At 43.2% G+C, this 20,268-nt stretch overlaps 1 protein-coding gene across 6 annotated transcripts in view; it reads left to right on the top strand.

Annotated features, from left to right (window-relative positions):
• Positions 1–20,026, top strand: part of ETS1 (ETS proto-oncogene 1, transcription factor) — a 126,665-nt gene extending 106,639 nt beyond the window's left edge. For all 6 annotated transcript variants that reach the window (XM_064375577.1, XM_064375575.1, XM_012470128.3 and 3 more), the window contains 2 exons: positions 15,161–15,279; positions 16,238–20,026. In XM_064375577.1, coding sequence (XP_064231647.1) covers positions 15,161–15,279; positions 16,238–16,453 — 335 coding nt within the window. In that variant the 3' untranslated portion in view covers positions 16,454–20,026. The remainder of the gene's footprint in view (positions 1–15,160; positions 15,280–16,237) is intronic.
• Positions 20,027–20,268: the final 242 nt, after the last annotated feature.

Raw genomic sequence — 20,268 nt, 5'->3', positions numbered from 1 at the left:
GGTCAAGGCCAGGAACGGAACTTAAAGCTCCTTACTTTATTCTTTCTACAGTGCCCCGTGGTCTTAGCTTGAACATGGCTAGCATGTAGGAGCTTACTACTTTTCAAGGGAGTCCTTTCCCATCTCTGGAAGGAGATTATTAGGAAGTGTATCCATTTCCATTAAAAACATCTGGAATGAGGAAAAGTATATTAAGTCGCTCTCAGGATGTATAAGAGTGCCAGCTCATGCAGTTATACCTGTTAGGGGTTGAAGAACTAGAGTGCAGTTGAGTATAGTGATAAAGGAAGGCAGATGTGCTGCTTAGTTGGGAAGAGAAAGGAAAGGCAGAGGTAGCTCTAAAATGACTTCATGGCCTTGGGAGGTGGACTTTATCTCTAACTGGCAGTGCTTGCTTCTGTTTTTGTGCTGCAGGGAAAACTATGCTCTAGGTCTGAGTTATGTTGGATAGATTGATAGTTGCCTGCCCTCCCTGCCTCCCTCCTTCCCTCCCTCCCTCCCTTCCTTCCTTCCTTCCTCCCTCCCTTCCTGTCTCCCTCCCTCCCTTCGTGTCTCCCTTCCTCCCTCCCTGTCTCCCTCCCCCTCCCTCCCTCCCACCTTCCTTCCTTCCCCCCTCCCTCCCTCCCTCTCTCCTTTCCTTTCCTTTCCTTCCCTTTCCCCTTCCTTCCTTCCTTCCTTCCTTCCTTCCTTCCTTCCTTCCTTCCTTCCTTCCTTCTTTCCTTCTCTCTCTCTCTCTCTCTCTCTCTCTCCCCCCACACATGGGATTAGGGAATAAAACATTTAGTGAGTAGAAGAGAAAGGATGATGATTATAAAGTCTCAAAGACTGAAGTAGTCATTTTAATGAAAAAAACATTTTGAAGTATCTTACCATTCAGTTATTTCTCCTTGACAATTGCAAGTTTGCTTTTCATACTATCTCATATGGTGGTGAGAATAATAGCCCAGAAAACAGAAGTCCTCTGTGTTTTCTCCCAACTCTAACACACTGTGTGGTTTTAGGCAAATTTACCTTGTACTCTTTTCTACTTTTAGTGAAGTAGAAGTGTTCATCCTTATCTTGGTGGCAGGAAATCTGTGAAAATGTAATTGAATTAAATCAACTAATTAAATAAATGAATGCTAGACATTGTGTTAGATGTAGAGGAAAAAAAACCCTTAAATTATAACAATTCAATTATTTCAGCAAATGTCTGAGTACGTATTGAGTGCAGAAAAGTGAGTAGCCCTTGAGGGCTCACTGTCTCCTTGAATTCAAGATATTTTAAATATCCTTAGACTTGAACTGGATTCTCCTATTGTTGTGGTCTGAATGAAAGTTGAGATTTGTAAGGTGTATGAGGAGCAGCCCACATTTTAGTGGCTTTTCTTCCTGTAACTGATGCCTGGTGAGCATCTCCTGCCTGTACTGCAAACTCATCCTATGAGAGTGATCTCACACCTCATGGTGCCCCACCAGCCTCATTTAAGATGCATCCTAGGGCACAGGGAAGGGGATGAAACGTGCCCATTCAGCCTCACCCACCACCTGAGGCAGTCACTAGAGTGCCTATAAATGGATATCTAGCTTTATGCAGACATGTTAAGATGAGCTGAAATTTGTAAAGTGGAACTCATTGTATACAAGTGTTGGCAATACATTTTATGGCTTGTAAAAGTCAGACTTTCTCTCTCAGGTTCTGCTCCCATTTTCTGTCTGTTCCTTTAAAATTTGATTTTTCCAGAGTATGTTTGGCCACACAGTAGGGGTACACATAGCTCTATGTCACTATTACTTGGCCTGAACTAAAGGGTGCAGGCTTAGATTCTCCAAGCTGGGAAAAGAATCCATCTTCCTGCCATTTCACCAGGAGTCTGGGTCTTTGTCCATATCACCTCCAAAGGAATACATTTTACTTCTTGATAGGGTGTCTTTCTTACTGCACTGTAAGTGTGGAAATCAGTTAGAAACTGAATTTTCACATTCTCTTGCACAGTTACATTCTTCCTCCAAAGATAAGAAAATTGCATCAACCTTCACTGGGCTCCCATAGCAACTTGTTAAATTAGGTCAAGATGCGGGGGCAGATAACATGGCTTGAAAGCCTGCCTGTTAGCTGAGTTAAGAATACATCAAATGCAATGTTGGCTTCCGCCAAAATGTACCTCCTTACCTTACTGTGAACTGCTTACGGTTATCAAACTGATACCATCAGAAAGCTCCGTTTTCTTTTGTTTTGTTCGAAGATACATTATGAACCTCTTCTAATTACAACATAGTCCGAGAGAAGTAGCCCAATGTTTTCTATATCTACTTTATAGAACTAAGCAAAATGCTTTCCAAGTCCTTGAAAAACATAGGCATCTCTGCTTCTTGCTTTTCCGTTTCAGTAGGTATAGAAAGATATAATGGGTTGTCACATTCTCCCTTCCTCTCAACCCCTCTAGTTCCATTTCATAGATGACGAAACTGAGGCACAAAAAATGACTTATTCACGGCCATGTATGTAATTGCATTCTGCACAGAGGTAGCTTCTGAATTGAATCTTAAGCCCCAAATGTCTTTACCTGAGTACAAAATCTTTTCTTCCTATTACAGAATGAGAGCACTCCTTGTTTATCACAGTTGTCCGCCTAGAGTGATCAGGACCTTGTCTCCCTCTTGTCAGTAATGAACACTATATGTATGTGGGTTAGGGATTTGTGGGAGGGAGGAGAGCTGGGCTTGGCTTCTGTCCAGAGCTATTGACCTATAAATCACCTTTATTGAACTTCATTCCAGATTGTCAGACATAGCCACAGATAAGGGGTCCTAACACCTCTGCAGCTGTTACCGAGCAGGTCTGGCGCTAATGCCCTTATCAATGTCTAGGTGTGTTCCCACTCTTTGATATGCAATTATGAATGAAGTGGTTTTCTTGTTTTCTAGGAGCCTAAAAAAGGCTAAACCCAAAGCTGTTTATTAACTGTAATGAAATTATGTTTTATGGTCTTACACAGATTTATAAATAAGCAGTCCTTCTGTTTCCTTAAGGCTAAATTTGGGACTATCTGGAAGTCAACTTCCAAATTTTTTTGTGTGTGTGAGACATCACAGAAAAAAAAGTACTAGTCTTGCAGAAGAAGAAGCCCTGTACATTTTCCTCTAGGTCCTCTCAAATTGATTCTGCCCTGAAGTAAATCCTCTTGTAATTTCATAGATGACTCTAGAACCAGTCTAAAGTCATACAATAAGAAAGTCCCAGGGCCAAGTCCAGAACCTTGGAGTTCTGGCTTGTAGTTGAGTTTTAGGGTTCAGTAACCCAAAACTACTGCTAAAACATGTTTTTTAAACAACTTTACTGCAAAAGGAAGTGCTTCAAAGCCCTTCTTTTCAGAATGAAACCTGAGATTTTGGCAGCATTAGCTAAAATCACAGTTTTCTGAAGGAAAGCTCGATTGCAAAATAATCTCAATGTATTCAGGTACAAACAACAACTGTGGAAACTTTTGATATGAGCCTAAGTCAGTGATAAGGAAAGAGTAAAAGCAGGTTACTAGTGCAGTGTGAATTTGTGCTGTGGGCATGTTATTAGGAATAGGGTAGAGCCTTTTAATTTGGGGGATTATTGAAGCCAAGCTCTGAATCTAAAGTCTCTCCTTGTAAATGCTGTTGTATAAGACAGCGTGAAATGGCTGAAGTCAGACCCAGAGAAGTTAGGGCACTTCACTGAGGTCCGTGGGCCAGGCAAAGCTGGGGCTGCCTCCCAGGCTTGCTGAAGCCATCACAGTCTCAATGTAGAGCATCCCTGGGCAGCACACCTGGTTGGATAAGAGGAAAAGAGCTTGGGAATGAGAAGGGCAGAAACAGAGTGTCTTCCCTTTCTTGCTCAGAGGCTGCTGTGATTAACCAGTTGCAGGAAGCTGGCAGACCCCTCAGCTCAAATGGAGCCTTCCTGCCAGCTAGTAGCTGAAGACACTGGCAGGGATTCTATTCCCTGTGCTGGGTTTAGCAGTGGATCCTAAAGGGGCGCCTGGGGTGGACCTGGGGATCTCAGTGGAATAATAGACTCACATGCTGCTCAGTTATGTGATTGATGGGAAAATACTTTGGAGCACTGAGGAGAATTCCTGGGAAGATTTGAACTGGATAGGAGGCAAAGCTCCTTTCTATTGCCTGTGAGTAATTTCACTGTTTCTGCTTCCTAATTGGTTTTGTATGACTTTTTCTTAATCATCTGCTACCAGTAGAAAAAGATCACATGGTAAAAGGATTCGGCCTCACTATTAACTTTTTTTCCTAAATGTCTTTTTAAAAATGTGAAAAACAGTGATTCCCTATTTTTGTCGTCGCTTTTGAAGGCCACAACTGGCTGAATCACCTTAGTGTCTTGATTCAGCTATGGTAATACCTTGCAAGCAGTCTTTGGACAGAAGAGATCTATTCGTACTGTACAGTAGATCTCGAACCCTGGTGTTGTATACAACTCTCTGAGGTCTAGAGGGTGCCTGTGTTTTGGATATCAGCAGACTCACAGGTTGACCCCTCTGTTCTGGGTGTAGCCCGCTGCCTATTTTAGAGGAGAAGTCTCTGAGTCTTACATTTTTGGAGTCATTGTTTCTTTAATAAAGTCTCACTACAAATAATGGAAATTGGGTGGTGACCGTTCTGGAATTCCACTCTGTCTCCAGTTTGAAGCTCCACCTTTGAAGGAGCAAAATGTTTCCATTGAGCAGAATGCAGCCAGCCTGCTGCTGAGACATCCACGCCAGTCCCTATTGCCTTTAAACAACAGGCCTCAGAAATTCCCCAGCACCGCTGTTGGGAAAGGCCCTGCCAGGTGTCCCAGGTGACCCTGCTTTTGCCCCCTTGGCACTTCTTTCTTTTCCCTGGATGGCCTTCCCTGCTGCAGAGAGTGAGCAGCAGCTGCTCTGTGTAGAGGCTCATTCAAGAGAAGCTCTGTCCCTCCTGTCTCCCTAAAGTGACTTGCATGTGACGCCTGCAGGTTGGAGCGCTCATCAGCACCCCATCAGTCACTCGGGAATGCCTGCAGATAGAAGTCCAGGTTAAACACAAGAAAGGGAGGCCATCCCGTGGGGTTTCACCAGGGGTAACACATTCAGGGGCTACCCCCTGTAGAATTCAGATCATGGAGTCAGGCCCTGCCACTGAGCAGCTATGTAACCTTTGGCAAGCTAAGATCTCTGTATCTATTTTCTCATCTGCAAAATGGCAGTAATAATAGTTTCTATACCATAGGCTTGTTGTGAGAACTAATGAATTAGTTTATGAAAAGCATCTGGAACAGTGCTGGGTATACAGGAAGCTGTTCTCTAAGTGCTAGCTGTCACTTCCATTCCATAGTATTCTCCAAACCTTTTACTTTTCCAGTATAATTGTAAGTTCCTTGAGGCCAGGGAACAATGCATTTTACTTACAGAATTGCAGTAATTGCCGGCGGTGTCATGAGGCACAGCAGGTATTTAATAATAGATTAGGTCTTTTCAATTATTTAGCTGAATCCAAGATGTATTAAGTTCCTACTGTGTGCTAGACTCCTTCATATACATTGACTTTTTAAATCCTTCACCAAATATCACATGAGGAAGTTTCTGTTATGCCCATTGTATAAATGAGGGAATCGAGTTCTTGTTTTTCTTTTTAGAGGAGGAGGTCTAGTTCAATGTCACACAGCAAACAACAAATAAGGTGACTTTCAGGGTTTTCACAATGTCATAAAATATTCAAAATACTGTGTTAGTTTGAGTGTGCTGGAAAGCAGGTGCCAAGAGACACGATTAGATGTGCTAAACATTTACGGAGGGAGCATCTATGAAGGAAGAAAAGGGAGGAGGCAGCAAAGAGAAGGTAGGTCTTGAAGGAGGAGATTTAGGTAGAAAGAGCCCTCCCCTGCAGCTTAGTCCCAAGAAAGCTTTGGCCAGGCCCATGGGGATCCTTGGGTCAAGGTTGCCTGCTGGGGGAGCGTATCACAGGAGTGGGCCTGCCATGTCCTCACCATGCTTGGTCCCTGGCTGGAGCAATCCCCAAAAGGAGGGTGTTGGTGTAGACATGGTAGAGCCAGTCAATTATGTTCCCTGAAGCAGGAGATCTGAGTAGCACAGGTAATGTAACAGCTGCAGAGACCTGACCTATGAATGTGGCTTGTTGAGACCAGCACAGCTTTTCCATGTGGCAGGACTCAAGACTATGTGTCCTGATGTTCTCGGCGGCCAGTGATGGGCTTCTGAGTTCAATGCATGTTGTTGACTGTAACTCCCCAAACTTTATTGTCTTTTGTGTGACTCACCTCTCCCTGAGAGATAATGAGAGTGAAAGTTCTCCTAGAGTGATTGAATGTGAAAGTTTAAACTCTGAAACGAGGATGGGACTTGCTTTGTTGGGGATGCTCACAGGGCACCGGTCTGTGGAGGTGTTTGACATTCAGAGCCGAGGCGGTGGAGTTTCTTACGGCAGCCTCTCGAGGCTAGGTTCTGGTTCTCTGTCCTTTTTTCTTTAAAGGCGTAGGTAGGACACTTTCAGCTCATCACATTATGGTGAAACAAAAAGTACTTGTTCTGCTACTCCATGTTATTGTTAATATTCTCTTTTGCTATTCAACACAATCTGGCTACATTTGAGGAGTGTTCAGAGATTATATGCTGGATAAATGCTTACAAAATTCGGTGTGCAAATGATCACTTAGGTTCTAGTTCATCTTCCTTCCAAGGATTCTAATACGCCTAACTTGTGATTTCTGTCATTCTTGATATGCAGGAGAAACAACCCCTAGGATAAAATAAATTCCAGAGATCAAGTTGAGAATCCTACTGAGAAAAGACTGTAGTCTTCAGACTTCTAAAGTTGTGTTCTCTACCCCTGACCAGTGAACATATCTTTCTTCTTGTTACCTACATACTTAGGGAGATGTTTCTTTGTACATTTATAGTGGCTGGAAAAACCATTTCTTTGGTTTATAACAAAATCCTTATCCCCTTCCGCCAAATCCAACCCATCTCTGGTGACTTCTTAAAAGAACCAGTTACCTAGAAGACATCAGGAGGAAAGAGCTATAAAGAAACCCACTTCCTGACTTGAGCTTCACTGGCTCACTGTCCAAGTTTGTGTCTGAGTGTTAGCTTGAATGTGTTAGACAGAGTTACTGGTGGGTTTAGAAGAAAGACGTGGTTGCATTTGAATAGAGACTGCCCCTTTAAGAGAGGAACAGTCCCTTTTCTCCTGCTGCCACCCCCACACATGTGTACTTGAGCACTTGCAGGTGTGCAGAGCCAGAGCAAAAACAAAGGTCTTTCCCTCATACCCTAAAAATGCGTAACTGTCTTGTTCTCAGACCCAAGTCAGACTGGCCAAATACGCTTTGCTTAAGCCTGTTCCAGGTGGGAGGACTCCCCTGGACGGTTGCCAGCCACCTGGTCTTACTGTCAAGCCTGTCTTGGGCATTGATGGCTGGCCAACCCATTCTGCTTGAACCCTGGTAAATGCTGGTGGGACCCATCTCTTTGGGCCCAAACTATTGACATTTGTGGGGAACCGTGCTGAACTTGCTCTAGGTGAGGTCTATGTAACAGTTAGGTGAAGGGCACTTGGTGAGGGACATGAATGACGAAGGAAGAAGGTGCATTGGGAAAAGAGGATCTAAGTCCATCTGTGGCCAAGATTTCCCTAAACCATAAATGCCTGTGATACTTTCACTTGCAAAGCAGTTTGCATCTGCTATCTCTTTTTGTGCATATGTACTTTTAATTAGAACAAGGATTTCAGAGTCTTCCCTAACTTAAAAGAATCTTAAATGGTTATTCTCATTTATGCTTTAACTTTTTTTTTACTTAACCTCCAACTTTCTGCTTTCTCAAGGTTGTCATACAAAAGGCCAATTTAATCGTTGAAAGTGTAATTAAATTTTTTCTAGTGCCTTACAATTTTCTTAAATGTATCTTTTTTCTTTCTTGTTTTTTGAAAATTGTTTTTAAAAATGTATTTTCTGTTGTTTCATTCTTCTGTTGCATTCTATTATTGTATTTTCAATTGCTTCTAAATTGTTGGCCTCTAAGTCTCTTTCTCTCTCTCTCTGTATATATATGTATATTTGTAGATTTTTGTAATAAGGACTTAATTTACATTTCTATAAAGTAAAGAGAAGCAGAGATTACTATTTCCATTTTAGGGATGGAAAAGGTAAAGCACAGAGAGGTTAAATGAGTTGTGTGAGATTGCATGGTGATTCAGGGAAGAACTGATATCAAAACCTTGTGCCCTTGATTCCCTACCTGGGGTTTTCCCACAGGCATCATATATTTTAATTTTATAGGATGCTGTCATCACTCAGTACTCCACTGCCTAACATGTAAAATGGCTTTTATTTTTAATTTTTTTGACACTCTGCCTTCTTTCGTTTTTCATCTAACATTCGAGAGACATGGACTTGGCAGTCAATGACTGGTTTTAACTGATTTGAGAGCTGTTTTCACACTCTTTTTCATGGTTAGATACTGGCTATCCCAGCAATAAATACATGCAAGTTTATAAAATTGTTATTCATCATTGTGTTCAGCAAGTCTGCTTTGTAAACACCTGTCAGAATGTTCTTTGTTCTTTGAGTTGAATTATTGGAACTTATATTCCCAGTCACTGCCCATGAGTTATTAGCCATTGATACAGGAACACGTTTATAGAATATATTGACATACAGTAAGTCATTAAACCAAGGCTGTATTGGCCAGTTATAGAATGTGTTATACATGGAGTGTGTTAGGGATGAGATAAGATTGGATCAGGGCCGGGCGCGGTGGCTCACGCCTGTAATCCCAACACTTTGGGAGGCCGAGGTGGGTGGATCATGAGGTCAAGAGATCGAGACCATCCTGGTCAACATGGTGAAACCCCGTCTCTACTAAAAATACAAAAAATTAGCTGTCCATGGTGGCGCATGCCTGTAATCCCAGCTACTCAGGAGGCTGAGGCAGGAGAATTGCCTGAACCCAGGAGGTGGAAGTTGCGGTGAGCCGAGATTGTGCCATTGTACTCCAGCCTGGGTAACAAGAGCGAAACTCTGTCTCCAAAAAAAAAAAAAAAGATTGGATCAGGATGGGGCCAAAGAAAATGTACAACTCAGAAGAAATGAGAGGCATAGAACTCAGCCAAAATATCAAGAACTCCTGGGCCTTAATCTTCTTAAAATAATTTCCCAGTGCCTGATTGCCAGTCAGTCCAGCATTACAGTTTCTTGAGTTATTCATCCTCAGGCAACAAGACTTTGTGCAGCTTTAGGTTGAGTTTGGTCCAGAGGGCAAGAAACAAATGGTCAGGATGTTTTCTGTTTTGTCTTTAAACTTTATTTCATAGGGACTTAATGGAAATCGAGAGATTTGGGGATCTTTGTGAATGGTGATTTAGAAGGGGGTTGACAGAAAGAGGTGAGGCTTGGGCTGGGGAGTCACCCACCCCACCCTCAGAGGTGCGTCCTCCTGTGGTAGCATGAATGGCAGATTGATACACTTGTGAACAGATGGGTCATTTCTGGATTCGAATGTTCTGTTTTTGCCATCATCGTTTGGCTGTGGGTAGAGACACCTGGCTGGAAGGGAGGGGCCAGCCAGGCCTGTTCCTCTGTTTTAGGGCCACCTGCCAGATGTGTGCTATCAGGGCAGAGTCAGCCCTGTTGCAAGGGTGACCAACCATGAGAGTTTCATAGGTTAAAATAAATGTGGTGTCCTGCCCACACCGAGGTATTTGATTTGACTTTTAGAATAGAGCTAAAGGGATTAGCTTCTCAAAGTAGAAGATTAACTCCCAAAGGACAGGTGGTATGGTCATTTTCATTTTGGGGAGCACATTGATGAAATGAAGCTTGAGGGGCACTCATATTGTTTGGCCCCAAATATAGTTTAATAGAGAGAAGCCATTTGAGTGGCCTTCCTAATCCTTACGGCTTTCTTCAGAGGAGGTTTGTTGCAGTAATAGAATTTAGAAAATACTTACTGAGTACCTACTGAAGACAAGCTATCATACCTGGCATTGAGGATATATGGCTCAATAAGATACAATCTGTGTTCTCAGGGAGAACATGTCAGATGACACAGGAGTCATTCAACAGCAAAGAATTTTTTGTTTGTTGATATTTGTTGGTGAGGCACTGTTCTGGACTTTGTGTTGAAGCAGTGAAAAAACAACATCCTTGTCCTTAGAGTATATATTCTAGTGAGGAGAAATGGACAGAGAGCAAACCACTGGGGTTGGTCTTGGTGTAAGCCAAGTACAATGGAAATATGAGGGGACAGCCTGGGAAGGTGACCGCCCAGCATTGACCTCCCATCTGTTGGGAAGACAACTCTTCCGTGTTCGCCTCTCAGCAGAGCACAGGTGACAAGAGTGAGAACTTGTGGTTGAAATGGAAATGAGGAAGGAGTAGAAGGAAAAAGTGAAGTTCAACCTGACCCTGAAATACAGGGCCAACAATATGGGTGACCCTCAGGCTGTAAGGATGTCCTTGTCACAGGCAGGCAACTCCCAGACCTAGAAAATGAGAAGAATAATACTGACAAATTGGTAAAATGGAAGAGATTTTTATTAGGAGCATGTTACTAACACGTTGTCCTAGCCCATTGCTATATATGTATTTATGCTGCTGAGTTCTCAGCCTCAGGGCATGGGATCAGAATAGCAGGGGATTTTTAATAACCAGCTCCTCGTTGAGACAGATGATGGGCCTTGCAGCTCCTAGACAAGGAAAAGATACTTGAAATATGACCCAAATGAGCAGGAATTTACTTGAAGCTTTACCTTTTTTAAAGAAGTGAGATTGTTGCCTTAGATTTGAGGAGCCTCAGGGGTCCCCGTAGAAGGTGAACATCGTTAGCATGATTTGCTTCGTGGGCCTGGGAGCCCTCCAAGTTCCCACCTGCTATTTCTTCTTTTGAGCATGTACCACGTTCTTCAAGTCAGGCCTGTCAGTGTATAGTAAGAACTGTCCTCTTCTTCAGAGGCTGAGAAGAACAAAGCAGTAGAAGGAAATTTCCCTACAGTCGCCTGAGAGGGAGGGTGGAGAGGGAGCAGACGGCAGGGGGTGTGGAGGCTCTGCGCCACGGGAGATGGGTGTGTGCAGTGTGTGTGTGTGCCCTCCCGCCTGTATGGCTCTGGAAAGAGACCTCCTTCTAACAGGGACCCCTCTGTTGTTGCGGCTCAGAGCTTTGACTTGAGAAGCATACTTTCCCAGTGATGCCACTGGATTCCTGATGTGTGACACTCCCGGGCAGCATCGTGAAGGGTGCCGTTGACTGCCTTGGGAATCCCAGACAGGGACACCATTGTGAGTCACATTGAACATGTGAGCTCCCCTTCTCATGACTGGCGCTATTCTTAGTACCATTTTCTGCTCTGGGGGACAAAGGTCACTGGGATCTCAGTCCATTTGGGTAGGTGGAAGGGGCTGGGCACAGGGATGAGTGGGAGTTGCAGGGGGAATGGAGGAAGAGGCTTTGCAAGTTTGGGATATGTTGGAGCAAGGGCAAGGGATGGGGCCCTGGAGCCCTGTGGATCTGGGCGGGCCTCTGCTAAGCGGCACAGAAACACCCTCTGGAAGAGTTTTAACTGGGAGTGCTAGACTCTTTCACTGTCTACACCAGTCTTGGGCATAAGAACTTCCGATGGGCCTGGATTTGGGTGTCGCTGGTGGATCTGTGTAGCCAGTGTGTCTTCCAACCCCAGAGCCGCCTCTAAGCCGTGGGTTTACAAGTGGCCTTGAAGTCCCCTTCCAGACCTGAAGTGAGGGTGATGCATTGCTGTGGAAACAGGCTCCTGTGTTAGACCATCCACTGGCCCAGCCAGGAACTGAGCCCATCCTGGCCCAGCGTTTCTGGCTAGAAGAACATTTCCGTGCCTTTCCTAGTTCTCTTGCCCCTCACAACAAAAGGGCAGTTTGGGAGGCAGCAAAAATGTGCTAGTGGGGAAGCTTCAAGGACCGTCATGAACTCCTCTTACTTGGTACAAAAATGTGGGCTTTTTGAAGGGTGAGTCATGTGTACACCAGTTAGGCAGGAGGGGTTTCTCTTCAGGAACCAGGGAAGGAGCCTGGAACTGACATCTCTATTATGTTGACTTTCCTATTGTGAAGCCAATGGGAGAGATTTCTTCCCATTCATATTCCCATTACTTCTTTAGGTATCTGCTTTTCCTCTCTATCTTCCCTCTTTCCCTGGGTGCAAATAGAAAAAAAAAAGAGTGAGAGAGCTCTGCACCTAAGATTTGGGCTTCTAGGGCCTAAATTTAATTTTTTTTCTTTCCTTTTGCACAAAGGAGGAGTCACGATGAAGAAAAAAGTCCTCCGGCGAGTACTCCCCCTGTCCCAGACTCACCGAGTCCAATATGCTGCCATCACAGAGAAAGGGCGGGGCGGGTATCTACAGCCTACAACTGCTTGACCTTTCAATTTGGAAAATGCACTGGTAGAAAAGGAAAACTAACCATTCCATCAGAGGGCTCCTCCTCTGAGAGCTGGTGCAAACCATGTGAACTGAAGGTCCCTTCTCTGCGTTGTGGCTGCCAAGTCCCAAGGGATGGAAACTGCAGTGTGCTCCTGGGCCCTGCTCTCCAGTACGGGCAGATGTGCTGACCACTCCCTGCCCAAGACTCACCCTAAGGATCTCGTTCTTCCCATCCCTCTCGGCTTGGTGTCATGAGAACCCATGCCCCAAAGAAATTTTCAGATAGTGAGGGAGAGGTTCTCAGGTGAACATTGGGAGGGAGAAACAATGAAGTAACGTAACATAACGGCTACCACAAGAGGATGCTGGAAACATCACCTGTGAAGGTGGATGCCGTGGCAGGGGCTGGCACGGCCACTGGTGGTGGGATAACTGGGGGAACCACAGGCTGTCCCATGTCCTGCAACTGCTGTGAGAAGTGGGGAGAGAGTCTTAGAAGTCAGGTCCCCTTATCCCTTGGACCACTGCACTCAGGCAGGCAGTTTACATGCCAGGCCTTTGGCTTGGTTGTGTCCAGGGGCAATATAGCATTGAGATGAAGAATTTGGGGTCAGGCTGCCTGGGTTCCAGTCCTGGCTACTCCACTGCTGATCTAAATGGCCTTGCAGTGTGTCAGTTTTCTCTGTTGTGAAGTGATAGAAACAAATAGCACAACAGTTGCATTCACCCCACAGAGTTATTGGGAGGAATGATGACCGTGGGGCATCACTCCCAGTATCTGTGTCGTGATGTGTGTACAGTCAATCATAGCTCTCGTTAGTTTTTCTCTGTCAGGGTCTAAAGCAACCCCCTCTCCTCTGAGGCTAGGTGGGTTTTCTTGTGCTTGTTAGGATGGCTTCTCAGTGGATTCCTATGATAATATCACGGTTCGTTTTGTGAGCCCAGGCAGAGAATGAGTAGCTCACGACTTTCGGCAACTCCCAGGTAACCTGCAAATGTCACTGAGTTGACTACTAAATGGTTTTTACTGAACGGAAGTAGAAGCAGAGGAAGTTACAGCTTTCCCAGTGCAGCCCTCTAGGCTGTTGTTCAAATACTCATTTATTTTGTAGGCGTTCACAGAGTCATTTTATTCTGGAATACATGCAAGGTATTTCTTGCAAGATGGTTTTAAAGAGCTAATGGTATATCCTCAGAAAGAGGAGGTAGAGCTGTTTCATTTACTTCATATTTAGCGTGGCGGGTGCTGAGGAGAAGGCTTGGAAACCACCATTAGGAAGTTGTTACTGGAGGAGCACTTCCTTTGGCTGTGCGGTGACAGCTCATGTCGTAGCTGTTCCCTTACTTCAGCGGAGGTTGCCCTGGTTCTTCAAGTCTAAAGCCCTGGGTATTAGATCCAGCACCACCATTTTGCTAGTTGTAGCTTGGAGCAAAGTCACAGTACTTTGCTAAGCACTTTTTCTGCACCAATAGAAAGGAAACCATACGACCACTCGTGCCTCTCCTTACAGCAGGGGATTGGGTGTGGATTTTAGGAGCAAGCAAAATGATGCATGTGAACATGTCTTGTAGAAATATGAGACATAACAAGACATTACCCTTATAGATTATGAATGCAATTTCTTTTTTAGATTGAGACGGAAACTGAAGTTTGTTTCCTATTGAATCTCACTTTACTTTGGATCAGACAAATCTGCAACTCTGGTGAAAAATCAGAGCCTTAGTGAGCAAAGCTTTCCTGTGTGAGCTGGAGCTTTCTGGGCTGTATCCAGAGACGTGGACTGGGTCATTCCCAGTCCTGCTCTGCCCAGTTTGTTTCTGTTATACAGGGCAGTATAGACACATAACAAGCAGCACAGACTTTTGAACCGCTATTCCTCTCTCTGCCTACACCCATAAATTAAGAATCACTGGTGGAATTGTCATTTCAGATGAGAAAAGTATCCTAAAAGTAAATCGGTGTGATACAAACCCTTTAGCATAGAATAAATTGACTATCAGAGTGTTTATGGCTAAGACAGAGAAGTGTGTACGTGTGTGTGTAATTTAGAATATCCTGAACCTATGTAGAATTTCTGAGATAGTCCTCATCTGACCTCTAAGGATTTCCTGGGTGACAAGTTAATTCCTCAAATAGTAATGAATCTTCTCTTTTTTTCTTCTTAGTTTGGGTGCTTGCCTGGAAGGGCAGGGTGGTGGTGATGGAGAGAAATATTATGACAAACAGACATTCAGCATCTATTTCCTTGTGAGAGGGCCTGAGGATAATGATCCTTTTTACTCACAAATCAGGGGCCAGAGGCTCCCTACTAGAGAGCAGTGCTTATGAGCTGTAACTTCTGCTCGAAACTGGCAAAAACATTCATTCCTTCGTTAATATGTTTCTTACTTCTGAAGGCAAAAATAATGACTTTGTTTTTGAAGGTGCAAAAGATTATACTGCCTTAGAATATCCCAGAGGATAGGCCTAATATTCTTTTTCTAGAATTTGCTTAGCAATAAAAATGAACTGATCCTTAAGTTAATCAAAATAAGGCAATTGATACATTTTCTTCCATGCTTTCTTTTTTTATAGGGAGGCCTTTGTCTTTTCTGTCTGTTCAAGCTCATAACACTTCCTCTAACATGTGCACTATCTGTTGCCTTCATTTTCTCCTGGCTGGATGGCCTGGGAGAAGAGGGAAGTGGGAGTGCCGTGTGTGGGGATTAGCTGCGGAGAGTGCTGAGTATCTGGTGTAATGATTCACAATGGCTTGTGTTTCTAGGCAGTGGACCAATCCAGCTGTGGCAGTTTCTTCTGGAATTACTCACTGATAAATCCTGTCAGTCTTTTATCAGTTGGACAGGAGATGGCTGGGAATTCAAACTTTCTGACCCAGATGAGGTAAGGAAGGAGGGGCTTATGAGTTCTGTGCTGAGGAAGGATGAGAGAAAACCCCTACAAGGGGTTGTGTGGACCTGAATGACATTTTCCAGGATTGGGATCCCAGCTCTTCCACTTGCCGCTCCTGGAGCAAGCTAGGCAGCCTGTCTGAGCCCCAGTTTCATTATTTGGAAAATAGAGAAAATATCTATGTTACCCATTTGTCTTACAGGATTAAGTGATAGGAGGCACTAATGTGCCTGGCAGCAGGTCAGCCGTCAACCGTAGAGCTGCCTTAGTGACTCAGCCTCCTCCTAGCCCCATGGTTCTGTGAGTGCGAAAGGGGCCAGACAGTTCAAGAGGCCTTGGGAGATGGGCTCATTAGTTTCTCCTTTTATTACACACATGCTTATGGAGTGGTGGTTCTGTGCCACGCCCAATTATGAGGATAAAAAAAATGAACAAGAGAGACAATATCTTTGTTCTGGCAGACAGGAGAAAATATTTATGCCCTGGTATGGAAAAAAAACACTTCCTGTTGATGAAAGACAGGTATGATTACAGCTCAGCCCCTCCCCTTCACACGTGCCTGTTAGATTTCATGTTTGCAAAGCAAGGAGATTTTACTAATAATATGGGGAAAGAGGAGAGTGTATAGTGTGGCTTTTCTTTTTGTTTGTTTGATTGTTTTAAGTCAAATATTTAATCCTATTCCACAGAAGTTCAGGGTCACTGTGTTTTCATCAACTGAAAGAATCATTGTGACTCCCATCCCTGCCCAATCCATCTATGAAAAATGGAATTCAGAAGAGATAAACTAGAAAAATATTTTCTATATCTGCATGAATCTCAAATTGTCTTGCTTGAGTATCATGGTTCACCATGAATGGGTATAGAGCATAGGCATACAAACATACGTATTTGGCCAATTTTGTAGATTTTTACCTATTCCTCCTTTATTTTTCTTTTTAAATTTCAGGTGGCCAGGAGATGGGGAAAGAGGAAAAACAAACCTAAGATGAATTATGAGAAACTGAGCCGTGGCCTACGCTACTATTACGACAAAAACATCATCCACAAGACAGCAGGGAAACGCTACGTGTACCGCTTTGTGTGTGACCTGCAGAGCCTGCTGGGATACACCCCTGAGGAGCTGCACGCCATGCTGGATGTCAAGCCAGATGCCGATGAGTGATGGCACTGAAGGGGCTGGGGGAACCCTGCTGAGACCTTCCCAGGACAGCCGCGTTGGTTGGACTCTTGAATTTTTAATTGTTATTCTATTTTTTATTTTCCAGAACTCATTTTTTACCTTCAGGGGTGGGAGCTAAGTCAGTTGCAGCTGTAATCAATTGTGCGCAGTTGGAAAAGGAAAGCCAGGACTTGTGGGGTGGGTGGGACCAGAAATTCTTGAGCAAATTTTCGGGAGAGGAAGAAGGGTCTTCTCAGAAGCTTGAAGGCTCTGGCTTAAGAGAGGAAGAGACTAATGTGTCCAATCATGTTTAAAAGTCATCCATGAAAAAGTGTCTTGAGTTGTGACCCATTAGCAAGAGACATTGTCACATCAGAACTCATGAAACTGATGTAAGGCAATTAATTTGCTTTTGTTTTTAGATCTGGGGGGGCAAAAAAGAGGTGGGTGGGATGAAACATGTTTTGGGGTGGGATGTACTCAAAACTGAGAACTATTTACCTTTCACTCTAGTTTTGAAACAAAGATGGACTTCGGTGGGGAGGGGCCAAAACCATTGTTGTGTTCAAATTTATTTTATTAAATTTTGTGCCAGTATTTTTTTTCTTAAAAATCGTCTTAAGCTCTAAGGTGGTCTCAGTATTGCAATATCATGTAAGTTTGTTTTTATTTGCCGGCTGAGGATTCTGTCACAGTGAAAGAAAACTGTTTATATAGACCCCATTAGAAAAGCAAAGCGCTCTCATTGAGATCAGGGATCCCAAATTCATGGGACTTATAAAAGAAGGACAATTCATGCTGATTTGAGTACAGGGGAATGATGTGTGTGAATGTCATCTACAATTAAAAAAGTATTATTGTATCCCTTTACTTATTTGTTATTAGTGGATTCTCGGGGTTTGGACTTAATGTTGAGTTAAGAAGCATTAAGTCTTTCAACTGAATGTATTTTGCATCCCTGGTTTTGGACCACAGTAAACGTAGGAGCACTGTTGAAGTCACGGAAAGGAAATCGAAGGAGGAAGATTGACTTGGTTCTTTCTTAGTCCTATACCTGTAGCATAGATGACTTGGAATAAAAGCTGTATGCATGGGCATTACCCTTCAGGTCTTAAGGAATAAGTCCTGAATGCATGTCGTTCTAAACTAACACTCTATAATTTTTCTTTTATGTCTTATTTTCCAAGAATCCTCCATTTTTTGCACCACCCCGCCCCCACCCCCACTCTGTTATTCAGTAGAGAGAAATGTACAGCTTTCTGATTGGTGAGTGAAAGAGTAACTGGAGACATGACATAAGTTGAAGAGTTTAGACCTGCTGAGTTTTAGAAGCGATGGGAATTAAGAGAGCATTTCAATAAAATGTGATTTGGCTGTCTTTGGAAGAGAAGTGCAAGGCTTTCCTTTGAAGAATTTCAATTAGTGCGGTAGGATGTCAGGTGAGACAGTGTATGCAAAGTGAATGGTACAGGTGGTGCTAGGGCCTCATGCTTGGGGCTGATGTCTTGGCACAGGGTAAGTGAAGGTTGATTCCAGAAGGGAGGAATGACTTGAAGGCAAAGGAAACAAAGGAAGGAGGTTCAGTGAAGAAAATAAGGTTGTCCATGAGATTTGAATAGATTTTTTAGTTCCCCTAAAGTTTCAATACAAACATAGTCAAGCAAGGTAGTCATCTTTCTGCTGGTTGTGAGGGTGGATCTGAAAATGGAGTTTTGGGGGGAAAATCAACATCTAACTAGTGAGGAAAAGTGCCTAACACAATTAGAATCTCCTCACTCTATAGTTGCCCAGTTGAAAGGATGAGGAAGAGGGGCAGCTTTATGGACTTCCATGAGAGAAGGGAAGAAACATTTAAGATGTGCTTCTCAGGGCTGGCCCTTTATGGGATTTGGATGAGAAACAGGAAGTACTAACTGTTTTCTAGTATATCTTCAAGAAAGTTGATTGTTATTTACTCCCAGATCCTGTTGAAGACCCAGAATTATCAGGAACGTATAGCTCTGTGATTCATGAGTATCCCCATACTGATGAATTGGAGCGTCTGCATGGAAAGCAAAGGCAGAATTATCCCAGCTGTGTATTTTGATCTTTTGGATGCAGGTGCCTTAATGAAGCTCTCAAAATATTTTAGGAGCTGCTCAGGGAGTGTTGGGTGGAACTGTTTGGACTACATTGTTTTCTCTTAGATTATGTGATTTTTGTTGGGCACTGGCAAAAGGTGTGTGTGAATGTGTGCATGTGTGTAAGTGGTGTGTGTGTGTGTGTGTGTGTGTTTGCAGACTTGCAAAACTGCAGCTGAAATAATACCTGAGATTTCTAGTTAAGTCTTTCCACATTTCAATAATGGGTAAGAGTGGAACCAAGGCCGGGTATCAGTTATTGCTTGCTGTTTGCAACCAGGCATAAAATCACTTTCTCAAATCATCCACCTTTCCTGTTAGATTTATGTTGGAAACTCCCCTTCTATGAGTATAACTCCTGCAATTCCTATAGCAGATAAGATATTAGAAAGTGCCTCCTAGTGCTCCTCCACCCGCTTGTTTGCTAAGATTCCCTTTCTCTCTAGGTCCACCGTTTTCAGGATTTGTAGATAGCATATTAGTTAAGACAGCTTTGTTGATCTGGCCAGATGTTTTTCTCCTTTGTCCAAAGGCCAGAGATCATCCCAGGAAGAGTGGTGGGTGGTTTATACACTGGAAATGTTGCGTTTATGCTTTTTAAAAACACATGTTAACTTCAGAGGAAGGATGGGCAAATCTGGTCTAGCTGGGTGAAACCCTTATTTTCCCAGAGATGCCTTAACCTTTGTCGGTTTTGGCTTTAGGGTTCAGAGTCACTTTTGTTCCCTTCTCCATTCTGGGGAGGGACTTCCCTACATAGAGCCCTGGTTTTGTGGCCGTGGGGATTGGAGGTAGCATTCAAAGATCAGATGTGCTTTTCCTCACTTTGGAGATGAACACTCTGGGTTTTAGAGCATTAACCTGCCTAACCTTCATGGTGAGAAATACACCTTCTCTCTTCTAGTCATGCTGTGCATGCCGCTTCCTCTGTTGGGGTCTATATAAATTTGTTGAAGTCTTACCTACATTCCAAAGAAGTTTCAAGGAACCATAAATATATGTATACATATACATATATAAAATATATATATTAAAATAAAATTATCAGGAATACTGCCTCAGTTATTGAATTTTTTTTTTAAGAATACTTTTTTTTAAGCTGAGAAGTATAGGGATGAAAAAGATGTTATATTGTGTTTGACTATTTTCCAACTTGTATTTTCATATAATTTATATTTTTTAAAAGCTGAAAATTTAAAAGCAAGATAAAAAAAAGGAAAAGCAGGTGCTTTTTAAAAATCAGAACTGAGGTAGCTTAGAGATGTAGCGATGTAAGTGTCAATGTGTTTTTTTAAAAAAAATGCAAAAAAATTCTTATGGCGGAGTTTTTTGTTTGTTTATTTTAGTAGCTGATGCTGGCACATCATTTTGCTGGAGAGTTTTTTATATACTGTAGCCTGATTTCATATTGTATTTTAAACTGTGTGAAATTAAAAACAAAGAATTTCATTCATAATGCTGTGGCTCTGGCTTGATTCTTTCTTGTCTGGATCATGTATTAAAGCAGGACAAATCCACCAACCAGAGGCAAGCACAGAGGGATGCAGCTCAGTCTTCCTGATCTCACTAGCTTAGGACCATTGGAGATAAAGATTTCCTAATAAGCTGAGAACTATAATAGGCATATAGGGAAGTCATCAAATATCCCAATCATTGAATATATTGTGTCATCCTTTGTGGAATGTCCCTGGCCTTGTC

Source organism: Aotus nancymaae, unplaced genomic scaffold (genome assembly GCF_030222135.1).
Source record: "Aotus nancymaae isolate 86718 unplaced genomic scaffold, 86718_ANA_hifiasm-v0.15.2.pri h1tg000012l, whole genome shotgun sequence".
Classification (NCBI taxonomy): Eukaryota; Metazoa; Chordata; class Mammalia; order Primates; family Aotidae; genus Aotus; species Aotus nancymaae.
Note: the sequence above shows the minus strand (reverse complement) of the source record. Positions and strands in the feature narration are given on the sequence as shown.